The sequence below is a fragment of the Mixophyes fleayi genome, chromosome 1 (assembly GCF_038048845.1).
Source record: "Mixophyes fleayi isolate aMixFle1 chromosome 1, aMixFle1.hap1, whole genome shotgun sequence".
In the NCBI taxonomy this organism is placed as follows: domain Eukaryota; kingdom Metazoa; phylum Chordata; class Amphibia; order Anura; family Limnodynastidae; genus Mixophyes; species Mixophyes fleayi.
In genome coordinates, this window is record NC_134402.1 from 439,827,902 (window position 1) to 439,851,055 (window position 23,154).

General features: G+C 43.1%; 1 protein-coding gene across 3 annotated transcripts in view; it reads right to left on the reverse strand.

Annotated features, from left to right (window-relative positions):
- WDR7 (WD repeat domain 7) overlaps positions 1-23,154 on the reverse strand; it is a 275,561-nt gene that overhangs the window by 222,347 nt on the left and 30,060 nt on the right. For all 3 annotated transcript variants that reach the window (XM_075184972.1, XM_075184981.1, XM_075184988.1), the window contains exons 10-13: positions 20,906-21,047; positions 18,433-18,681; positions 16,512-16,732; positions 12,923-13,118 (exon numbers count right to left, since the gene is read on the reverse strand). In XM_075184972.1, the coding sequence (XP_075041073.1) occupies positions 12,923-13,118; positions 16,512-16,732; positions 18,433-18,681; positions 20,906-21,047 (808 nt within the window). The remainder of the gene's footprint in view (positions 1-12,922; positions 13,119-16,511; positions 16,733-18,432; positions 18,682-20,905; positions 21,048-23,154) is intronic.

Consider the following 23,154-nt stretch of genomic DNA (forward strand, 5'->3'; position numbering starts at 1 on the left):
CTATAAATCCTTACATCTTACAGCGCTGCCCTTTCAATTGCAAAACAAACAAACATTCTTCAAATCTCTAATATCCACCTAGTCTTCTAACCCATGTCACCTCTTTGCCACCTTCAACCAGTTCTCTGCCCACCTGCACCTCCTCCCCATTCCTCAATCAAAGTCCATGAATTTGCCACCTATTTCAAAAGACAAAATAGACACCATTCGACAAAATATTTCCTCATGCCAATTTCCACTCATTCCACCCACTCTACCTACACTCCCCAATCCACCCTTTACTCATTTTCTCCAGTAACTGAAGATGAAGTCTCTACACTCATCTCATCCTACAACATGTCCACTCGACCCCATTCCCTCCCAACTTCTCAGCTCCCTCTCTTCCACTGCATGCCCACCTCTAGCTCACCTCTTCAACCCGTCTCTCTCCACTGGCACATTTCCATACTCCTTTCAACATACGCTCATCTCACCAATTATAAAGAAACCATCTATCGATCCAGCTCCTCTCTCCAACTACCAATATATTTCTCTCTACACTAATCGCTCAAGTAGTTTAGAGGCAAACACCTGTCTCACTTTCTCACCTCTCATTCCATTCTCCACTCTCTGTAATTAGGCTTCCGCACCCAACATTCCACTGAAACCGCTGTCACAAAAGTGATCAATGATCTACTCTTACTGCAAAATCTAAGGGTCATTTCTCCATACTTGTTCTCCTGAACCTCTCTGCTGCTTTTGACACTGTTGATCACCCTATTCTCATATACACCCTTCACTCCATTGGCCTTCCTGACACAGTTCTTTCCTGGTTCACTTCCTACCTATAAAACCGCTCTTTTAGTGTTTCTACTTCTGGCATATCCTCCCCTCCACTCCCACTATCTGTTGGGATCCCACAAGGCTCTGTTCTTGGCCCTTTACTTTTTTCATTGTACACCTCTTCTCATGGGGCACTATTTCGCTCATTCTGCCTCCAGTACCACCTTTACACTGATGACACCCAAATCTATATCTCTTCCCCTGACCTCACTCCTTCTGTACTATCTTGTGAAAACAACAATCTTTCTGCTAACTACACATGGATGTCCCAACGCTACGTAAAACTCAATATGTCTAAAACAGAGCTTATTATCTTCCCTCCTGCCAGAGTCACCACCTGCCCCCAGATCTCCCTCATGTCAATGACATCACAATTTCCTCAGTCTTCCAAGCCCACTGCCTTGGTGTCACATTTGACTCTGCCCTCTGCTGTATTCCTCACATCCAGACTCTCTCCCAGTTCTGATGATTCCACCTTAAAAACATTGTCAGAATACATCCTTTTCTTACTCAACATGCTACCAAAAGCTCTTAACCAATCTCTCATCATCTCCCGTCTTGACTACTGCAACCTCCTGCTATCTGGCATTTCTGACACCCATATATCCACACTTCAATCCACCCTAAATGCTGCTGCAAGACTGATCTTCCTCTCTCACCGCTCCACATCTGCTGCACAACTTTGTGAATCCTTACACTGGCTCCCTGTGTCCTACAGAAACAAATACAAATTACTCACCCTTACCTACAAAGCCCTCAATAACACCACCCCTGCATACATGTCAAATCTCTTATCAAAATACTCTCCCTCCCGCCCTCTTAGATCTGCCTCTGACCTGCACCTTGTCATGTATCTGGCAACCACATCTCACTACTGCCTACAAGACTTCTCCCGTGTTGCTCCCTCCTTATGGAATTCCCTACCACGCTCAATCAGACTTTCCCACAACCTTCAAATCTTTAGATATTCTTTGAAAACCCGTCTTTTTTTTTTTTTTAAGAGGTGACCTTATCCCAAGTAACACTATTCACACTAATGCACCCTCACAACTGTCCCAATCTCCACTCTGAGCCACACTCGCTCTTCTTGTTTCAGCTGTGCCCTCTTCCACTATGAATGTAAGCTCTGTAATGAGCAGGGTCCTCCATAATTTTGGTTTTTATGTCTGCATTTATTTTGTCTACCGTATATGTCCCTGTTTTACGTATGCACTGTACGGCACTGCAGAGCACTGTGGCGCCTTTTAAATCTACGTTAACAATAATAATGTATTTAAATAAAAAAACACATAGCTAAAACAGTCTGGATTTAGATTCCTGCTAGAAACCACCAGATCTGCAGATGTTCTGAAGACCTTTTATGATAAACATACAGTGCATGTATTAAGGTCATTAACTAGCAGGATCTATCTAGAGCCCATGTGACATGGTATACTAGACAACAAACAAGGTTCTGATATTGTAATAAGTGATAATTAGTAACCGATAGCTCATAACTTAATTCATGCATTCAATTTATTTCTTGCCGACTTATAACCTAGGATTAATAAAAAAATTGAGGAGTATTAATCCCATATGAACCAACATAGAATATAATAGCTATTAAACATAACAAAAAATAAATAAATATCTGGTTATTATTAAATATTGAGGACCCCTAGGTTGAGTTTTAACCATTTTAATTTCACTTTGCTTCATTTTTCTATCACAATTATACAATTTATATGTTAACAGTCGAGGGTCTCTGCTACAGACGAAGATTGATGTAACCGTTTAAAGGACAGAAATTTTGGAATCAGGATTTTCCCTTCTAATTATGTGTTTTTACATTTTAAGAATACATTTTGGCCTTTGTGGCTTTAATTGATAGCCACAAATAATTGAGTAACCCATTACTATTATTATTACCATTTATTTATATAGCGCCACTAATTCCGCAGCGCTGTACAGAAAACTCACTCACATCAGTCCCTGCCCACTGGGCAGGGACTAACACAGACAGACAGACTAGGGTCAATTTAATAGCAGCCAATTAACCTACCAGTATGTTTTTGGCGTGTGGGAGGAAACCGGAGCACCCGGAGGAAACCCACGCATACACGGGGAGAACATACAAACTCCACACAGATAAGGCCATGGTCGGGAATCAAACTCATGACCCCAGTGCTGTCAGGCAGAAGTGGTAACCACTGAGCCACCCTGCTGCCGTAACCTAGCCATAAAATTCTTAGTTGGGCAGAAGACTAAACCCAGATTGCTGTTGGGACGGAGTTTAGGCTCGGACAGGACCACTCCACGACACCGGTTTTGTTTTTTGTAGTTAAGCAACTTCATTGTGACTTTTGCTGAATGTATGGGGTCATTATCCTGCCGACACATAAGTCTTCTCCTACGTCCTAGGTCTCTTACAGACTGCAGCGGGTCTACACACGTTACCAATATCTTATTCCATCCAGTTTCCCTTCTATTAAGTAAATGGAGACGGACAATTATGGTTTCCAGCGGACTGTCTTGATATTTCTACTAATTCACCAAGAGCTGCTTTATTATTGGAGGCTGATAACGCAGCTGCCTTACATAAACCGCACTGACTGTCTCCGCCACTAGCTACCGTTGTTATTCCGCTAGTTTATGTATCAAGTCTTAGATTGTAAGCTCATATGGGCAGGGCCATCTTTACCTTCCGTTTCATCTCATTGCACAATGTATAATTTGATTTATGATCCCATCAATATGCACAGCGCTACCTAATATGTTGGCACGTTGTAAATAAAGGGTAATAATAATGTGTGATCATTTTCATACGAAGCTAGTTAGCAGTGTCCTCTGCCTTTCTGCCACAAGCCCTCTATTGTTATTGTTGGCTGGTTTCTTTTATGTCCCTACTGTAAAGTGCTGAGCTGTTATTTCATAAAGGATAATTATGCTATAAAGTTTAATGTCACTTTAATATTTACATATACAATATTATACTAGTACCTGGACCATAAACTTTTTAATAATTCCTCAACTTGAAGCCATCAGGATTGAAGGCATAATAACCTCAATATTTTCTTTGCTTAAAGATAGATAGATTTCGATTAAACACACAAACAAAATAGAGCAAAAAAGAGGATTTATGTACTTACGTTAAATCCGTTTCTCTGATTCCGTCTGGGGGACACTGCTTACCATGGGTTGTGGAGGGGAGCTTGGGAGTTGGCACCTAACTAGTTAATTTAGTACTGCTGGCAAACCCCTCCCCTCTACAAACCCCCTGCCTCTTCCTGCCCAGTTAGTTTTAACAAGCCCAAGATAAAAAAGGGCAGTCACACAAGAAGAGACAGAAGAAAAACAGAAAGGAGGGATCGCGGTGTCCCCCAGACGGAATCAGAGAAACGGATTTAACGTAAGTACATAAATCCTCTTTTCTCCTTCATCCGGTCTGGGGGACACTGCTTACCATGGGGACGTTCTAAAGCAGCCCCCTAAGGGTGGGACTACTCTGAAAGCCCTGCTCGTAAAGCACTACGAGCAAAATTTGCATCCGCAGAGGCAAATATATTAAACTGGTAAAATTTGGTAAAGGTGTGGACAGAGGACCAGGTGGCTGCCCTGCAAAGCTGGTCTGCAGAAGCTCCATTCCTTGCTGCCGACGAGGCCCCCACCGATCTGGTGGAATGGGCCGTAAGTCTTTCCGGCACAGCACGGTTAGCCTTAATATAAGCTTGCCTAATGGTAGACGTAATCCATCTGGCGATGGATTGTTTTGAGGCTGGCCAGCCTCTCTTATTAGCGTCATAAAGAACAAACAGAGTCAGTCCGTCTAATCTGGGAAGTTCTTTTAACATAAATGCGGAGAGCCCTAACCACATCCAACTTTTTCATTGATAGCTGATCCGTATGAGAAGTGGATGAGAAAACCGGAACAATTATTTCCTGGTTTAGATGAAAAGCCGACACTACCTTTGGCACAAAAGAAGGAAGGGTTCTTAACACCGCTCTGTCCTCGTGGAACACCAAATAAGGTTTCCGACAGGACAGGGCTCCTAATTCAGAAACTCTGCAAGCAGAGGCAATAGCCAGAAGAAAGAGGACCTTCCAGGTCAAACACCTCAAATCCGCCTTGTTCAAAGGCTCGAAGGGGGGTCCCTTGAGCATGTCCAGAACCAAGTTGAGATCCCATGGAGCTGTAGGAGGGACATAAGTAGGCTGTATATGGAGAACTCCTTGGAAAAAAGTCCTAATGTCTGGTAAGTCAGCCAACTTCGTATGGAAAAATATCGAAAGGGCTGAAACCTGGACCTTTAAGGAGCCTAATCTAAGGCCTGCCTCTAAGCCATGCTGAAGGAAAGCCAACAAGCGAGGGAGTCGAAAAGAGGACGAGTGGTACGTCCTACTTTCACACCATCTAATATATGCCTTCCAAATCCGGTGATAGATGCGAGATGACACTGGTTTCCTAGCTCGCATCAACGTTTAAATTACACTGGAAGAAAACCCTCTAGCCCTCCAAAGGCTGGCTTCAACAGCCATGCTGTTAAATTGAGCTGATGTAAATTCTGGTGATGGAATGGACCTTGAAGAAGAAGGTCGTGACGATACGGAAGGTGGAATCCCGGACCTTCCGCCATAGATATTATTTCTGCGAACCACACACGCTGTGGCCAGAAGGGGGCTACCAGAATTACTGGTAGGGAACCCTGTCGAACTCGTCTGAGGACGCGAGGAAGCATGGGGATCGGAGAAAACAGATATCCCATCCTGAATTCCCATGACATCATCAGGACGTCCACTGCCGCCGCTAAGGGATCTCTTACCCTTGTGCAGAACCTGTGGACCTTTTTGTTGTGTCTGGAGGCCATGAGGTCTATGTCTGGAAGACCCCACCTGTGAACTAGAGATTGGAAGACTTCCAGGTGAAGTGACCACTCTCCCGGCATCATCTGGTTTCGACTTAGATAGTCCGCCTCTTAGTTTTCTATTCCTGGAATGAAAACTGCTGATATTGCCGGAACATATAGCTCTGCCCAAACCAATATTTGGGCTGCGATATCCATCGCCGCTGCGCTCCTGGTTCCTCCTTGTCTGTTGACATATGCCACGGCCGTGGCATTGTCGGACTGGATACGGACTGGGTGGCCCTGAAGAAGAGATTGCGCTCCCTGAAGGGCTAGAAGAATGGCCTTCAATTCCAATACATTTATTGGGAGAGTCGACTCCTGAACCGACCAACATCCCTGGAGCCGGAGGTGCAGGACCACCGCCCCCCAACCTTTGAGGCTGGCGTCCGTCGTGGCTATGATCCATGACAAAGGTGCGAAGGATCTGCCCACATTCAAGTGATCCTGGCACAGCCCCCACTGAAGAGATGTTCTCGCCCTCTTGGATAGAGAAATATTCTGAAGATCTAGGCGCAGGTGTGAACCTGACCACTTCGACAATAGGTCCCACTGGACACATCGAGAATGAGCTCGACCGAAGGAAATGGTCTCGAAGGAGGCCACCATCTTTCCCAGTAGCCTCATGCACAAGTGCATTGAGGGTCTGGGAGAAGACAGAACCCGAGAGGTTACCTTCTGAATAGAGGTGATCTTCTCTACTGGGAGAAATATCCTTTGTTTGCTGGTGTCCATGATGAGTCCCAGGAACACCATGCGCTGACACGGAACCAACTGGGATTTCCTTAAATTTATCAGCCATCCGTGACCCTCGAGTACCGCTTGGGTGAGGGATAGGTGATAGCTTAGGCAACTCTCTGAGGAAGCCTTGATTAGCAGGTCGTCCAAATAAGGAACGACCTGAACACCCTGCAGGTGAAGACATGCTGCCATTACTGACATAATCTTTGTGAAGACCCTTGGCGCTGTTGATAGGCCAAAGGGGAGGACCCGAAACTGATAGTGAACTGATCCCACCGAAAATCTGAGAAGGGACTGATGGTGAACCCAAATGGGAATATGGAGATACGCGTCCTTTATATCTATGGACGCTATGAACAGATCTTTTTCTAGGCCGTTTATCACTGACCTTAGATATTCCATCCGAAACTTGTCCACCCTTAAGTGAACATTGAGGCCCTTTAGGTTTAGGATAGGGCGAAAGGAGCCGCCCGGCTTCGTGACTAGGAATAGGTTGGAATAAAACCCTGTTCCTATCTGGCAATCTGGAACCTTGCAGATGACCCTCTGAGCTAGAAGAGAAGCTACACAATCCTGTATAGCCTGTCTTTTTACTGGATCTCGGGAAAGAGGGGCCTGGAAGTAACGGCGTGGAGCCGGTCCTGAAAGGTCTATTTTGTACCCCTCTGAAATAATTCCCCGAATCCAAGGATCTTGAGAGGACGCTGCCCACTGTTCGTAAAACAGAGACAAACGTCCCCCCACAGGCGCCCCCTGCAATACAGGGTGGTCGTCAGGACGCAGGCTTCTCCTGAGTTTTAGGGGCCTGGCGTTAGGATGCAAACGAGGACCTCCCTCTGGTGGAGGAGCCTCTGGAATTGGATTGCCTGCCTCTAAAGGGCTGTCCCTTATGGGGAGAGGCCCCACGAAAGGGCTGACGAAAGGAGCTACCCCTCGGGGTGCGGCTCTGTTAGCATAAACTGGCAAGGATGTGCTCTTGCCCCCCGTGGCCTGGGAAATAAGAGTATCTAATTCCGGGCCGAACAAACCTGCAGCCGAAAAGGGGATAATTTCAACGGACCTTTTCGATTCCGCATCACCTTCCCAGGATTTCAACCAAAGCGTCCTTCTGGCTGAAATGGAGGCCGCCTGAATGGAAGAGGAGACTGCCGCTGAGTTCTGGGCTGCTTCATAAATATACCCCGAAGCCTCCTTTAAGTGTAAGGCTAGGGGAAGAAATTCGGAGTCCTGTAAGGCCTCAGCTAGCTGGTCTGCCCATGCCTCCATGGCTCTAGCCACCCAGGCCGAGGCAAATGTGGGTCTAAAGGCAGAACCCTCAGCCGCAAATATGGATTTGAGCTGGGATTCTACCTTGCGGTCATTGGCGTCCGGAAGGGACGCTGAACCCGGGGCTGGGAGCAAAGTATGTTTTGCCAAACGAGCAATAGGAATGTCCACCTTGGGAATGCTTTCCCAGCGAACCACTTCTTCTTCCTGTAAGGGATACAGGGAAGAGAACCTCTTGGGGATAGAAAATCTTTTATCGGGATGTTTCCATGCCCCTTCAGCGATATCTCTAAGTTCCGCGGAAGGGGGAAAACGGCTGGCCTTCCTCTTGGCCTTTTTAAAGAGACTTCTGTCTCTGGGGGTTACATCTTCCGGTTTCGGGAGATCCAACGCCTGTCTTACCGCTAAAACCAAATCGTTTACAAATTGGCCCTTAGACACTTCTCCCTGCTCTGAGGAATGACCTTGGTCAGTGTCCGAATAAATTTCCCCTTCTTCCTCAGACTCCTCCTCAGAATCTGAGAGGGTCAATAGGGGATTAACATATCTAGGCCTCTTTCTTTTAGCAGGCGGGGTACTAGAGGGGTCAAGTAGCTGGTTAAGCTTATTCAGCCCTCTGATAAAAGCTGTAGACCATGCCGGTTCTGTAGCAACCAGGGCTGGGTCAGCCTGTAATGAGGATGGTCCCGGCAAACTCAAGGCACTAGAACCTGAGGAAGCCGGGGGGTCTAGCTGTAAACTCGCGTTACTAGCCACAGAAGTTGCCACAGTAGTCAGCAACTGGTTAGACTGAAGGACCATTGAGCTAAAGAGCTAACCGACTGTGTAAGGGAGGTGACCCAGGCCGGTTCCACCGATGGTGGGACTGAAACCTGCAGTATCTGTGCAGTGGAAGCCTCAGCTTCGCATGTCATGCAGAGTGCCAACGGGTCCCTCTGAGCACTAGGTAATTTAACATTACATTTAGAACATGTGAAATATTTTGGCATAGGGCCCTTTCCCTTATCTGTCATATTTATAAAGGAAGGCACACCAAACACACAGAATAAATATAAATCTAGCTGAATATACAGATAGATAATAGAGAGAGAGAGGGAGAGAAAAGTATGTAATGAACAGAGTAATATCAAGTAATCAACTGATATATTTCTAAAAGTTGTACTTGCAAATAGTAAACACCAAAAATATCAATGGCTAGTAGGAGACTATAGTGTAAACCTGCTAGCTCAGTATTACAACATTAGATATGTGTGTAATTAAAGGTGATACTTAGCCCAAGGGCCACCAAGGGGAGAAGATCTGACAGCAGTCTGTGCTTTCCTCTTCCCGGGCTTGTGCTGGCGCCAAAAAACCTGGGAAAGACCATCTCCCTCTCTGTAAGGAGGGGGGGAACTCTATGTATTAGCTCCTCCTTCCTATAGTTCTTTTCCTCCTCAAAAACCTCCAAAATAAAAGAACTATCATAATAGTGGCAGAGTGGTGGAGACCTCTAGGACAGAGGTCTCCGCAGCGGAAGGTCTCCGACGCCCCCCTCCTATGTCTATGGGGAATCTTGGTTTAGCCCCCTTCTCCTCGGCGCTGCTGCCGAAATCCAAGATGGCCACCGCCATTTTCATTATCCGATAACCGGCGCTCTATGCCTGTAATGGCAGCGCCGGTTAACGGGGAGGCTATGGGAGTGCAGTGGTCCATGAGACCGCTTGTCACTCCCTTCAATCAGGCACTTTGTACTTCAGTCCCTGTCAGTGAGAACCGCTGGCTCTCAGCTGACAGGGGAATGCCTGCGCTGCCAAGCTGTGAGTGTGTTCTCTATATTAGAACACACTCCAGCGCTGCCACCTGAACAAAAAAAAAAGTAAAAAGTAAAAGAAAAAATAAAATTTCTTAACATTAAACTAAGCACTAAGCAAAAAGGCTGCACAACTCCAGGGCACCTAAAAAAAAACTGGACAGGAAGAGGCAGGGGGTTTGTAGAGGGGAGGGGTTTGCCAGCAGTACTAAATTAACTAGTTAGGTGCCAACTCCCAAGCTCCCCTCCACAACCCATGGTAAGCAGTGTCCCCCAGACCGGATGAAGGAGAAAAAGTTCTATTCTGCAAAAACAGCCCTTAACCGATATACTATGCAGACATACAACAAAAATAGACCACAAAAATAGATTTCCCTTTTAATTGAGGGGGCTGTGCAGCCTAACTCTTTGCCAACAGTAAACTTATGTGGGGGCCTGTGATCTGACCACATACCTAATCTGTCACTACCCCCCCCCCCCCACCCCCCTAATGAGGTCTGATCTGCCTCCAGAAGTTACACCACACACCCCAAACTGTTGCATAGTGAGAGATTACGGGACATCTGGAGGAGATAAGCGTATTACATGACAGAGACACAAACAATAGCTCTATTGTTGCAGAATAGCTTATCTACGGTAGTACTAGAAACACCTTTATAAAGGATATATTAAAGTGGTATGGAAACACTTAGTTATATACACATCTCTTAATATTTACAAAAGGACAAATCCAAAAAGAGAACAAAATGGTCAGTGTGTCTTTAAAGTCGTCCGTAAGAGAAGATTTCAGCCGCTGTGAACTCTGATACCTGTATTCTCTGCCGCTGAGCCGGGAGCTACATATACCTCTCAACAGAAAGCAGCGACTAAGCTTGTTTGAGAAAATCATTGCTGTAATTGGCTCTGGATGTATCAATAGTGGTATACACTAAACCCACAGGCTTTCTTACCGTCTCTCGTTCTATCAGAAAACCCCGCAGGGGGCATTGCTTAATTTAATTTTGATTGCGAGACGATCTAAGACACACATCGAAGTGTATCTCAGATCCCCTGTAGGTCCTTGATCAACCTTCAAAGCGGAGGAACACACGATGGTGTGATAGTAAGAGCCATGGATTTATTAAAGGGTGAACGTCTACACTTTCTATAGCATCTGTTTCTATACAGAGTACTGGTACTTTTCATTTACTTATTACATTGGAGGGAGGCATGTGCTTAACTTACTATATTAATGGTAAATGAGTGTTTCAGTATCGGAGAATTGTTTTCACTTCCAAAATGTCTTTTAAAAAGAGACACTGTATTGACGTCTTACTTTTTACCATAAAACGCTCTAATAACAATATACGATTTATAGGAAGTAAACATCCACATAGTAAATCTTACACACCACTTGGCTGTATAGGCAGCGGGATTAGTGGTGGAAGGAGAGATTTATTCAGCAAAAGTGACCTACTTGGATCCAAGCATTACCCGGTAACCCTTAAAAATAGGTTAATTAAATACAATAGAATACTGATTGAATATACTTATCTAGACAATGTAATTATTAAACTCAAAAAGTGAAAAGTAGTTATGACTACAGCATAAAGGGGATCAGGGACTGGAAATAAGAGGTACGTAACCAATTCAGGGGATTCTAACCTTCAAAAGGTCGGCACATTACCTTTAATCTCAGTAATAAGGTAAAACACATTGAATAAAAGAAAGAGACCCCCATCTGTAATAACCAATCATCAGATATTGTAAGCTTAATGAAGTGTCACAAGCTATAACAAACAAAATCACTAACATGATATAAGTTATGTGTCATCTAGTAATGACAGCAGTTTGTCATATTATATTCGTAATAATGGGTAGAAATATGGTTACGCTGAGTGGTTCATGAACATTCATCTAACCAGCAATTTCCTGCATGTTATGGATGACAGGGAACAGGCGGGTTAGGTTACTGGTTTGCTGTATGTTTATGAAAGAATTAAAATATTCCACCGGACACGTTCTCATGATGAGTGGGCCTAAAATGCTGGAAGCCTTTTATAACATCGTGGACCCACTAAGAACATCCCAACATAATCTGGAGACTTAGCGATATATACACACATAACCTCTGTTACTATAAAACATAATTAAATTAAATATACCTAATAAAAACATAAACGGGTTGCACACTCATGAAGAGCTGAAGCCACCTCTTCGGTCATCCTTGTCCTACGTGTGGATCTCCATTATTTCAGGACCATGGACAAATCAAACACATTGTCCGCGCTTCATCGATCAGCTGCACGTCCTGCAGCTCTGTCCGGCTCAGGGATCCCCTGTGACAGAGCGGACAGCTGTCGATCTAATCATTTCAAGCTCCATTCACTGCAGGGCAATTATGTCTGTGCTTGGAGCCTGAAATAGGGATAATTGAGCCCTATGGTAAACGGAGGGTCCGTGCACATAGACTTTGCAGCATGGATGATTGATGGAAAAAAATAATAATACTGGAGACCTCTAGAATACAGAAAAAGAGGGGGGGGGGCTTTCGTTGGCATATAAATACAGTCTATGGCTTCAATGGCACGTAACCCACACACACACACCGTCATGTGCAGTATTCTGTACATCATAAAGGCCAGCCGAGTAGAGTAGAAACATTTTCCTTATAACCGCTGCCTGAACCTAGCGCATATCCCAATTGTAAGATTGTAATTTGTCAATAAGGCCTTCAATGTCATTGGCTGGAGGCGCTAAGTAGAGAAACAGCCTGGGGCCAGACAAGGCTTAGGCAATGTCTAGAGAGCTGCTAGTATGGGGGATTGAATATAATCTGCACAGACAAGTACCAGTTATTTCAGAAATCAATCCACGATGTAGGATATCCAAGTGAGACATAAGCATCCTTGTTCAATAAAAGTGATTGGTATGAGGTTTATACCATTACCAAACCATCAGCCGCCTCTGCACACATAACGTTCAAAGTCACCATAGTACCTAGATCTGGATTATTACATTTCTTAAGAGATTGAACACAAAGTTTTACCCGAATAGCAGAAACCAAAATATAAATTTGCAAAACAGAATTAAAATCAAGCATGAGACATAAATGATGGATTTTATTTGCAATGTTTCTGTAAGAAGCAATAACGCCGTCATGTGTACTAAACAGAGGTAACAGAAATCTGTGTGTGTGTAAACAGGAGCTGCCTCAACAAGCCATAGAATGATCTCCCATAGAACGCAAATTCTGTCTCAAATATCGCACGTTCTGAGCCTGATAATGTATTTTCCACAGTCTAACTACTAGTGTTTTACTTATAAACAGCAATGAAGATAATGGGATAGTACTGTTTACATGCACATACTGTTCCAAAACAAGCAACTGACCCTAGGAACGTGTGTTGCTATATAAAAGGTTAAAGAAGAAAAGTGATCTCACCGGTGTCCATCTGCCAGACGTAGACGGAGCCATCGGAACACCCGACCACCAGGTAGTCATCCGATGGTCTCCACTTTATGACTTGAATAGGAAAGAGATGGCGTGAGGCCAGCATGATGCATTTCCTCTCTCTCAAGCTCAGAAGACCGACCGAATGATCGCTGGCCACCGAGCAGATACAATGCTGGACTCGTGTCTGCAAAACAAAGCAAAGGTCAAGGTACTGACAGCGCACATGAACGCCAGTAACATATTGTAAAGACACTATTGAACAGAAAATTGTCGCTCTGGGATTTACATTTCCATTAAAGTTCCCTCAAGTTAATTTCATTATAGGGATATACATCCTAACCACCTTTACATATACGACACATGTTTGGCCAAGTCACCTTATTACATAACCAATTACATGCCAACAGCAACGAAGTTTAAATATCTTTTCAGAATTCAGATTTAAGATTACTCCTACAGCAGTTTACAGAAATTAGCATTCAAATCCAAGCTGTCACAATGTTTAAAGTGATTGGAAGCACGTATGTTGTGTGTGGTCACACAGAGAGTGAGTGGATAGATACATGTAGCCAAAACTTGGTCCAAACTTGCCTGCCACTGACATGTATATACAAACAGTGTGGACAACACATTACAAAGGACTTATACACCACTGCCAACACAGTTTATAAGAAATCATTTAGAAAGAAGACAATTGTCTACAGATACAATATAGTGCTGCATATATACATTAAACCAGTGGTCAGGGAACAGGGGTAAATTACCCCAAATGGGGTAAAAATGAAATTCCTGGGGGTAATGCTGCCGATTCACATGCTGTCAGTTGGATTGTAGACCCCTTTAAATGTGAAATTGCTGTTGTACCAGAAGAGCCTCAAGGGTTGGCAGAGGTACTTCTTGAGCTTCGATACAATAATGAAGCACGTATTGCATTTGAAAACAAAGCAGATCTGTCATATTTTTGGATGTCAACAGCTGCAAAGACATTCAACATTGCACATGAGGAGGCAGTAAAAAGGTTGCTGCCTTTTGCAACAACCTACCTTTGCGAACAATGATTTTCCACTCTAACCAACATAAAAACAAAGCAGAGAAATCGATTGGACGCTGAAGACTGTATCCAAATTGCTCTGACATCAAAATGCCTCAATATTGATGCTCTCGTATCAAAAATGAAGCAACATCATTGCTCCAAAACCTCCCAAAAAGTTTTGAAGTTGAAGCTTTCAAAGAAATTTTGAATCGATTCAATAAAATTTTGAATTCCAATAATTAATAATATATGATTTCCTTCCTTTCAAATCAAGGAGGCAACATCGGCGTATCTAAATATATTTTGGGGCAAAGGGTAAAAAAGTTCCTTGAACCCTGCATTAAACACACACAGTAATATCACTTGTGTCACATGACTCAACTCAAACTGCTCTATAAAAAGGAATAGGAAGGTATTTTCCTTTATTGAAAACTAAAATACCATGTCCCCATTACGAACCTGCATAAAACATGGCCACGAAATTCTTCAGGGGCTTGTAATACGTTTATATTTTATTGTATGGGATATGTATATTTTACACACAAACACTGCTTCCTCTTTATAATGCCACCCTCACTTAACAGCGGGTGTATTCTCTGTATAGAAGTTCATTAACACGTCCTGTCCACTATAATGTCATTTTGGCCCATGTTTTAGGACGGAGGTAGAACGAGGGTGCACTGTGCATACACACACACACACACACACATTAAAGATCACTAAACAACAAAGCAATAAACTTATATCAACTGGATCAACTTGTAGCGGCCCTTTATATCTCTGGATAATTAAGGCTTCCAAAGAGAAAACATTGCACAATGACTTAATGATATATACAAAATTGTGGTATTGAATTATGCAAAAAAAAAAATTCTCTATTGATTTTCTCCAATCATAATTCATTTAAAAGTTCTGTGTTACTTTATTCTTGACAGATTATTTGTCTGGCTGAAGAACTTTTACAGGAACAGCAGCAAATTCTACATATCTCCTCCATTACTTAAGTCAGTTTAAAACACTCGGTCAGGCGCATTATAATGTGATAAATGACATTTCCCAGCTATTTATGTCATATATTTCTTTATTAACATGAAACCATAAAATAAAGTGTGACACAGAGGGAAGAGATGCTGCTTCTGACGCACTGCAATCTATAATGAGGAATTAACTAAAGCTTTTATTTTTAATTAGATGGTATTTAGGGTAATTATTTTTTTTTTCTTATTAGAGACAATAATTAGGATAATCAAATAGAGATCATGCTGACTGCATTATCCTGGGCTGTGGTTTCAGTGATAGATACACAGAAGGGATAGCAGTGGTTTTCTGCTAATTAAGGGATGAGACATTGCATGCAGGATGAGAAGTCGTTAAGAATTAGAGCAGAGAACTTTGTGAGTAGCGCAGCTTAGATGGAATTGGAATACATTTGTGTATAGCTAAAAAAGAATGTGGTTACCACTCTACAGTGACACAAAGGGAGCAAAAACCTTTTCAGGACTAAACAATTTTACATCATGGAAAACAGGAACATCAAAAACAAAGGATTATTATCTGTTCCCTTTTAAGTGCCAGCCGGGGCTCCATACTAGATATCAAGGGGTAAATGTATGAACCTCCGGATTCTTCAACTCCGGCGAGTTCAGCGCCCTGAGCGCTTAAATTTAAAGCGGCGCTGAAGACGCTGAACTCGCCGGAGTTGAAGAATCCGGAGGTTCATACATTTACCCCCAGGTATCCCCCTTCCCGTTCTCCCAAAAAAAAAAAAATGTACAAAAATTTTTTCATCTAACTTTGGCTGGGCTAACAGCCTTAGTCTAAGACCAGCCCACCACTCTATTGTGTATATTTGTCCTATATCTAGTGATTACATGCTCTCTGGCTGACTTGTAAATTGCCAGTTCTTCTGGCCCCAATTGTTTACTTTTCTAATTTTGTGCATTGTGTGATGGAATCTACAAATAAAGTTCTTTTAAAAACAAAAATTAAAAAAAAAAATATGCATAGAATTCAGAACATAGTGACAGTCAGTCAATATATATTGTATATATAGTCAGTCAGAATATATTGACAGTCTCAGGACCAAAACAACTTTTGTGGAATTAAGAGATTGACATTTTTACACACAACATGATCATAAATATTTATATTTGTGATCATCAATAGTTTGAGTTTTTTTGGTTTTGTTTTTTTTAGATAAGACAATTTAGATTTACGTTTAATTGTCCTTTCACATTATGATTTAACTCCAAAAGTACCAATTTACTTCAAAGTACACCGATTCACCGGCATTAAAACACAATGGGCAACATTACTGAGCAAAAGTACAGGTAACGGTGTGGCAAAAAAAAAAAATAATGAAAGCCTATGTATTATACATTAAAACCACAAATGTGTTTTGCGACCACTAATTAATAATTTATATGGAAATTTGAACTCAGATGTTATCAATATTGCACTGAACTATTGGGAAGAAAACATGAGGATTCCAGAACAGATACTGGTGGTCACTGGTAATGCTCTGGGAACACACGGGGTACTTACACTGCAGCTGTCTGGGGGGACAAGCAGCTGTGTGATTTCACCCCCATGAACGCAGAAGATATGTTTCATCTCTCCAGAGAAAATGTCCCACACAATTACAGAGAAGTCAACTCCTCCGGATACAAGATAGCGCTGGTCATAGCGCGAGGACACTTGGTGAGGATACAACAGGCAGGTCACCTTGTTCCGATGACCACGTAAAGTTCTGTGCGGAGGCCAACCTAGGAAATTAGATTGAAGTTACATTACATATGCAGCAATCACTGACTGTACGATACTATGATGTATATTCTGTATGTCCCCAGTTTCTCTGATCCCCAATACCTGGTCCTTGCCCGGCAGGAGGGCTCCACGGACGCCCCTTGCCCGGCAGGAGGGCTCCACGGACGCCCCTTGCCCGGCAGGAGGGCTCCACGGACGCCCCTTGCCCGGCAGGAGGGCTCCACGGACGCCCCTTGCCCGGCAGGAGGGCTCCACGGACGCCCCTTGCCCGGCAGGAGGGCTCCACGGACGCCCCTTGCCCGGCAGGAGGGCTCCACGGACGCCCCTTGCCCGGCAGGAGGGCTCCACGGACGCCCCTTGCCCGGCAGGAGGGCTCCACGGAAGCCCCTTGCCCGGCAGGAGGGCTCCACGGAAGCTCCTTGCCCGGCAGGAGGGCTCCACGGACGCCCCTTGCCCGGCAGGAGGGCTCCACGGACGCCCCTTGCCCGGCAGGAGGGCTCCACGGACGCCCCTTGCCCGGCAGGAGGGCTCCACGGACGCCCCTTGCCCGGCAGGAGGGCTCCACGGACACTCCTTGCCCCGGCAGGAGGGCTCCACGGACGCTCCTTGACCGGCAGGAGGGCTCCTTTAAAACTTGGTTCTAGCTGCTCTGCTACATGTCTGCATCGTATTTCACTGTGTTGATCTAATGATGTCACAAGGCACAGAAGCTATCTGCATTAGGACTCATGGGGGCTGGGCACAAGCTTCAGGACAGGTCATTCTCCAGCTTGATAAAGTGCTGAAATCAATTCTCATTTTATACTGTTAGAATATCTGAATCACCTCCCACTCATTTGCATGACAAGCCTCCGGCAACAGATATAAAGGCCGCCAGCAAAAACAGTAGAGAAAAATGGGCGGGGTTTGTAGACCAAATTTTTATCATGGTATATTCGTAGATTCGGGGGTATTACTAGAACTGGAATCTTAGCCAGTGGTACTTTCAGATTATTACAAAACAGTAAGAATGGAATTTGCCTTCAACAAAACGTCCCGGGGTGCTGGGAACTGTCACCAGTAAAAATGTAATAAGCATCGAGATCATTTTTGGGTCTTTTAGACAAAATGAGTATTAAAAATAATAGAAAAGGAAAAAAAAGCTGCCCATCCAAGTGCCAATTAAATGCTGCTCCAAAGACTTCTGAACCCCAGAATCAATGGATTATAACAGAACAATAGATTGAGAATGACACTGTAATCAAACACATTAGCCTTGATGTTTACAAGGAAAAAAACTGACCTCTTGCCAATCAGAGTGAACTGAGAACTTTGCCAATAACAATGGGATTACCCAGCATCAGTTGATCAGTAAATCTCTGCTCATGTATCAGTGCATGTGACCTCTCTATGGGAAACTAAATCTGCTCTTTCACACGGCAACACAAAGGGCAACAAGCCGGGAGAAAGAACAAGTCTTAGAAGAGAGTTAAAGCACAAGTACTAGAAAAAGAACAATTCCTAGACAAGTATGCATGTATTACAATGTTAATGGGCAGGAGAGCTTGCTATACTGAACAATGCTCTAGCGGACCTCAGGTCAGAGTCAATATATAAAAAGGAAATAAAAGAAACATTGTTTCTCAGTGTAGTGGAAAATGTTACAAGATACAGGAGATCTTTCAGCTACAATACAGTACTGACTACAATGTGACCTTACCTCTCCTCAGCATGTGTTCTCCCTGCAGTAGCTGGACTATGGCGGTCTGCGTGGCGGGGACAATAATTATACTTCCATCTTCCCGACCACACACCAGACGTCCGTGGGATGGGATGTAGACGCTGGCGGTCACTTTCAGTGGTTCTGTGCTGTTTGGCATTACGCTGAGCTGGTCTATAATGCCGGCAGGGTGAGGAGTGAGCTTGTCAAAGGCCGCCTGCAGCGAGGTACTGGTCGTGATTTTTAACCCTGAAAATTAACAACAATTTGAGAGAAGGTAAAGATCTGACAGATGGTTCTGGACAGCAGGAGTGTGAAGGAATATTTAAAGATTATGTAAAGACACTTTTACACATTATCATAAAAGTTTATATATCACCGAGCTGAATAATACATCAGAAATCGATGAAGTGGTGGGTGGTGCTTCTCTACCTTACATCTCTATAGGCTGAAGACTGACATGCTTTGCAATGTAACCTTTTCGTACTGTGTCGGATCCCATTTGGACAGTATCTTAAAAAGGTTACGTAAAGCTAAAGTTGCGACTTTAGCTTTACGTAACGGAAGGAGGAAGAGATTTATATAATCCCCCTTTACGCTCATCAGCTCTGCATTGCTAACATTACACAATGTATTTTACCATCATGCTTGTGTTCTATGCATCTATAAATACTTCAAAATTGGGGCTTAGTTGTCCTGTAAAGAAGTGATTATTGGAGAGATGGAAACACTGTGGCTGACTGCACGCTCGGAGATGTGGTTTTAATATTTAGAGAAAGTGAATTGAAAGTAAACATATAAAATGAACATGAAGGATCACAGATAACATTTGCTCCCAAACCTCAGCTGGAAAAATCCTGACTCATCCCATCTCAAAAAGGTCTAACAAAACAGACACCAAAGGGAAACGTGGGCAAAACCCCAGCAGCAATCCCCGGCCGGGAAAAGAGCAGAAGATAAGAGTGTGAGAACCTTCTACAAAGGAATATTCTCTAGATATATGAAAGATCAGCGATGGATTAAATATACATTGCAGACAAAGCCACAGAAGCTTTCCAAACATTGAGCTGTTAAAGTACGTAATAAGCCCAGCATAGGTGTAGTTTAACGTCAGGAGCCTAGAAAACTCGATAGATTGCATACATTACACATACGTTCAATTGTCAAGAAATAAAACAGATCCGCTAATATAATAAAAGCAATGCCTAACAAAATGTCAAATAGATAACTTAATGCTTTCAACATAGCCATTGTTGCAAAGACAACTTTAACAGTAGCAATAATCTCAGTTTCACGGGCTATGTAATTAAATGGAAAGGAACGCTAAAGCAAAACAATGAAGACAAAAAACAAAAAAATTAAAAATAAAGCAAATTACACACCAGGAAGTTCACTAAACTTGTCCTGCAGGTAATTTCTCTTGCATAAGAGGTAAATGCTCCTTAACTTACAACAATCCTCTTTATCCACTCTATACTGTGTCCATACAAACCTCCACCTTGGACCACACTGGTGACTTGACAGTAGATGTTCACATGGACAAAATAGTTTTTGTTCTGCATCTCTTGCCAAGTAACCAGCTACTGGAAATACTAGGAAATCTAATCTGAGCAAAGTTGTGGAGGAAACACAGAATGTTTCTGAGCACCTGCTATTTCATCTATAGGAACACAGGCACGCATGCGCACACGTCACCAGTACAATGCAGGCATTATACGGAGCTATACACAGGAACAAGGAGGGGACGAACAGGAGCATTTAACTCCCTAACCGAAAGAGCTACAATTCGCAAGACAAAGCGTAGAAAATTAATTGCGAAAATGTGACGCTCGCTTCTTCTCCTTTCCAAACCCCGTGACCACCAGATAAAATGCTGTTTAGAGGGGATGGGTCCAAATGTGGCGGCCAAGCCAAACTGGTCTGCAGTGACCAGATCTCGTATGATTTCTAGCACAGAGTGTACAGAGAGATTAATAACTCCTAAAACTGCATTCCCAACACACAATAATTTTATGCACAATTATATAATGGTTTTTTTTGGGATGCAAAAAAATGTGAATTAATATATTAAAACGGAAACATGTGAGACAGCCAGCAAAAGGGTATAAAAACACACGGTAAAGCCTAAGGGGTATATTTACTGAACTGTGGGTTTGAAAAAGTGTAGATGTTGCCTATAGCAACCAATCAGATCCTAGCTGTCATTTATTTATTGCATTCTACAAAATGACAGTTAGATTCTGATTGGTTGCTATAGGCAACATCTCCACTTTTTCAAACCTGCAGTCTAATAAATATACCCTAAGGGACCGAGCCTGGACAGGATAGGTCTCCAGTTATTATATTACTATGCGACTATCTAATAAATGGATACAACAAAAAGCAAACATTTCTAACTAAACCAACTTTTATTTTGATAAACCAGTGATATTTTACCTATGAGCTGAATTACCTCGCCAGCTGAAGCGTTTACCTTTTGTGTTCTCCAGCTGTTCCAGATCATCGGGGACACTCCAGACACTAAGTTTCCCTGAAGAGTCTCCCTGGATTAGAAGTTTATGGAAAGATTTTCTGCGTCCGTAGAAAAACCTTGTGACCGGAGGGCAGATTAGTAGCTGCGGGATCAGAAGTAAGTGGCAATTATTACTTCTGCAAGTAATACGAACAACAAACTGTGAATTATCAACACGATCTCTGCTATCGCTGTCTGCACACATCATGCACTGGAAATAATATAATCAATAGATTGTGCCCTGAATCCACTCAACACTGAGACAAACAAAGTAAACAGCAGGTTTCTCCTAAACAATCCGCAATCTACGGAGAAGTATCAGAGGACAATGTAATTAGCTTGTATGACCCCTGATTTGTCACTGGTTCTTTAGCAACGGTAACATGATCAAGTTTATTCCCCAGAAGTAGACTGTAATAAATATAACATTTCATCATGCAAAATGAGCAGTACATAGTACAGGTTGTCCATGCACAGAACATTACAAACTGTAAAATATATATATATATATATATTTATTTTTGTTGCCAGAGGACATATCCCCTATGCACATCAGACTTCCTGCCAGTAACTATTTTCTTAGGCATTTAAGAAGCCCCTTCAGAGCATTAAATGGCTGGGAAAGGACAGCAGCTTACACAAGGTTTAATAAACAGGAAATGTCTCTGAAAAATATGGGGATTGAGTTGAAAGGAACATGCGAGCGCCACGATATCCACCCCAAGCCAAGTCCCTCCACCCCATTCAAAATGAGCCTCGGGTTCTATAAGAATCCAATAAAATATTAACAGACCAATTTTATATTTTTAGTAAGAAGCCCACAACTAGTAGGCATGTGAGGTCACTATTTAACGACACGAACCGGCCCCAGTGATTATTATTACATTAATTACAAATGAGTTCTAATACATGAAATTAAACCTACAGCCCTCACAAGTGATTAATACAGTCTAGAAATCGTAACGTTATAATGTGCAACTTTGATTGGCTGCTCTGTGCAGTTACTTCTACAACTAATCAGTTACTATTCACCAGGGCCACCTTAACAACATTATGGGCCCCTGGGCAAAGCAGTGCAGCGGGGCCCCTACCTCTATATATATGTGTGTATATATATATATATATATATATATATATATATATATATATATATATATATATATATATATATATATATATATATATATATATATATATATATATTTGCAGGATTATTTATTTTACCTAAGAGCCCTGTCTATGGGTCCCCCTTGCCGGTGGGGCCCCCGCCCATCGTGCCCAATGGAAAAGATGGCCCTGCTACTCACAGCCAGTTAGCTCTCAAAACTCTATGTCAGTGTTCAGTAGTGTGCAAAAAGAGGATTTATGTACTTACGTTAAATCCGTTTCTCTGATTCCGTCTGGGAGACACTGCTTACCATGGGTTGTGGAGGGGAGCTTGGGAGTTGGCACCCAACTAGTTAAACTTTAGTACTGCCGGCAGACCCCTCCCCTCTACAATCCCCCTGCCTCTTCCTGTCCAGTTAGTTTTAAAAAGCCCCAGGATAAAAGAGGGCAGTCAAACAAGAACACACAGAAGAAAAACAGAAGGGAGGGATCGCAGTGTCCCCCAGATGGAATCAGAGAAACGGATTTAACGTAAGTACATAAATCCTCTTTTCTCTTTCATCCGGTCTGGGGGACACTGCTTACCATGGGGACGTTCTAAAGCAGCCCCTAAGGGTGGGACTACTCTGAAAATCCTGCTCGTAAAGCACTACGAGCGAAATTTGCATCAACTGATGCAAAGACATTAAATTGATAAAACCTTGTAAAGGTGTGGACAGAGGACCAGGTGGCTGCCCTGCAAAGCTGGTCCGCAGAAGCTCCATTCCGCGCTGCCCACGAAGCCCCTACCGATCTGGTGGAATGGGCTGTAAGTCTCTCCGGCACAGGACGGTTAGCCTTTATATATGCTCGTCTGATGGTAGACGTAATCCATCTTGCGATGGATTGCTTAGAGGCTGGCCAGCCTCTCTTATTAGCGTCATAAAGGACAAATAGAGAGTCAGTGCGCCTAATCTGGGAAGTTCTTTTGACATAAATGCGGAGAGCTCTAACAACATCTAACTTATCCATAGATAGATTATCTGAATGGGAAGCAGATGAAAAGACCGGAACTACAATTTCCTGGTTAAGATGGAAAGCCGACACCACCTTGGGGACAAAAG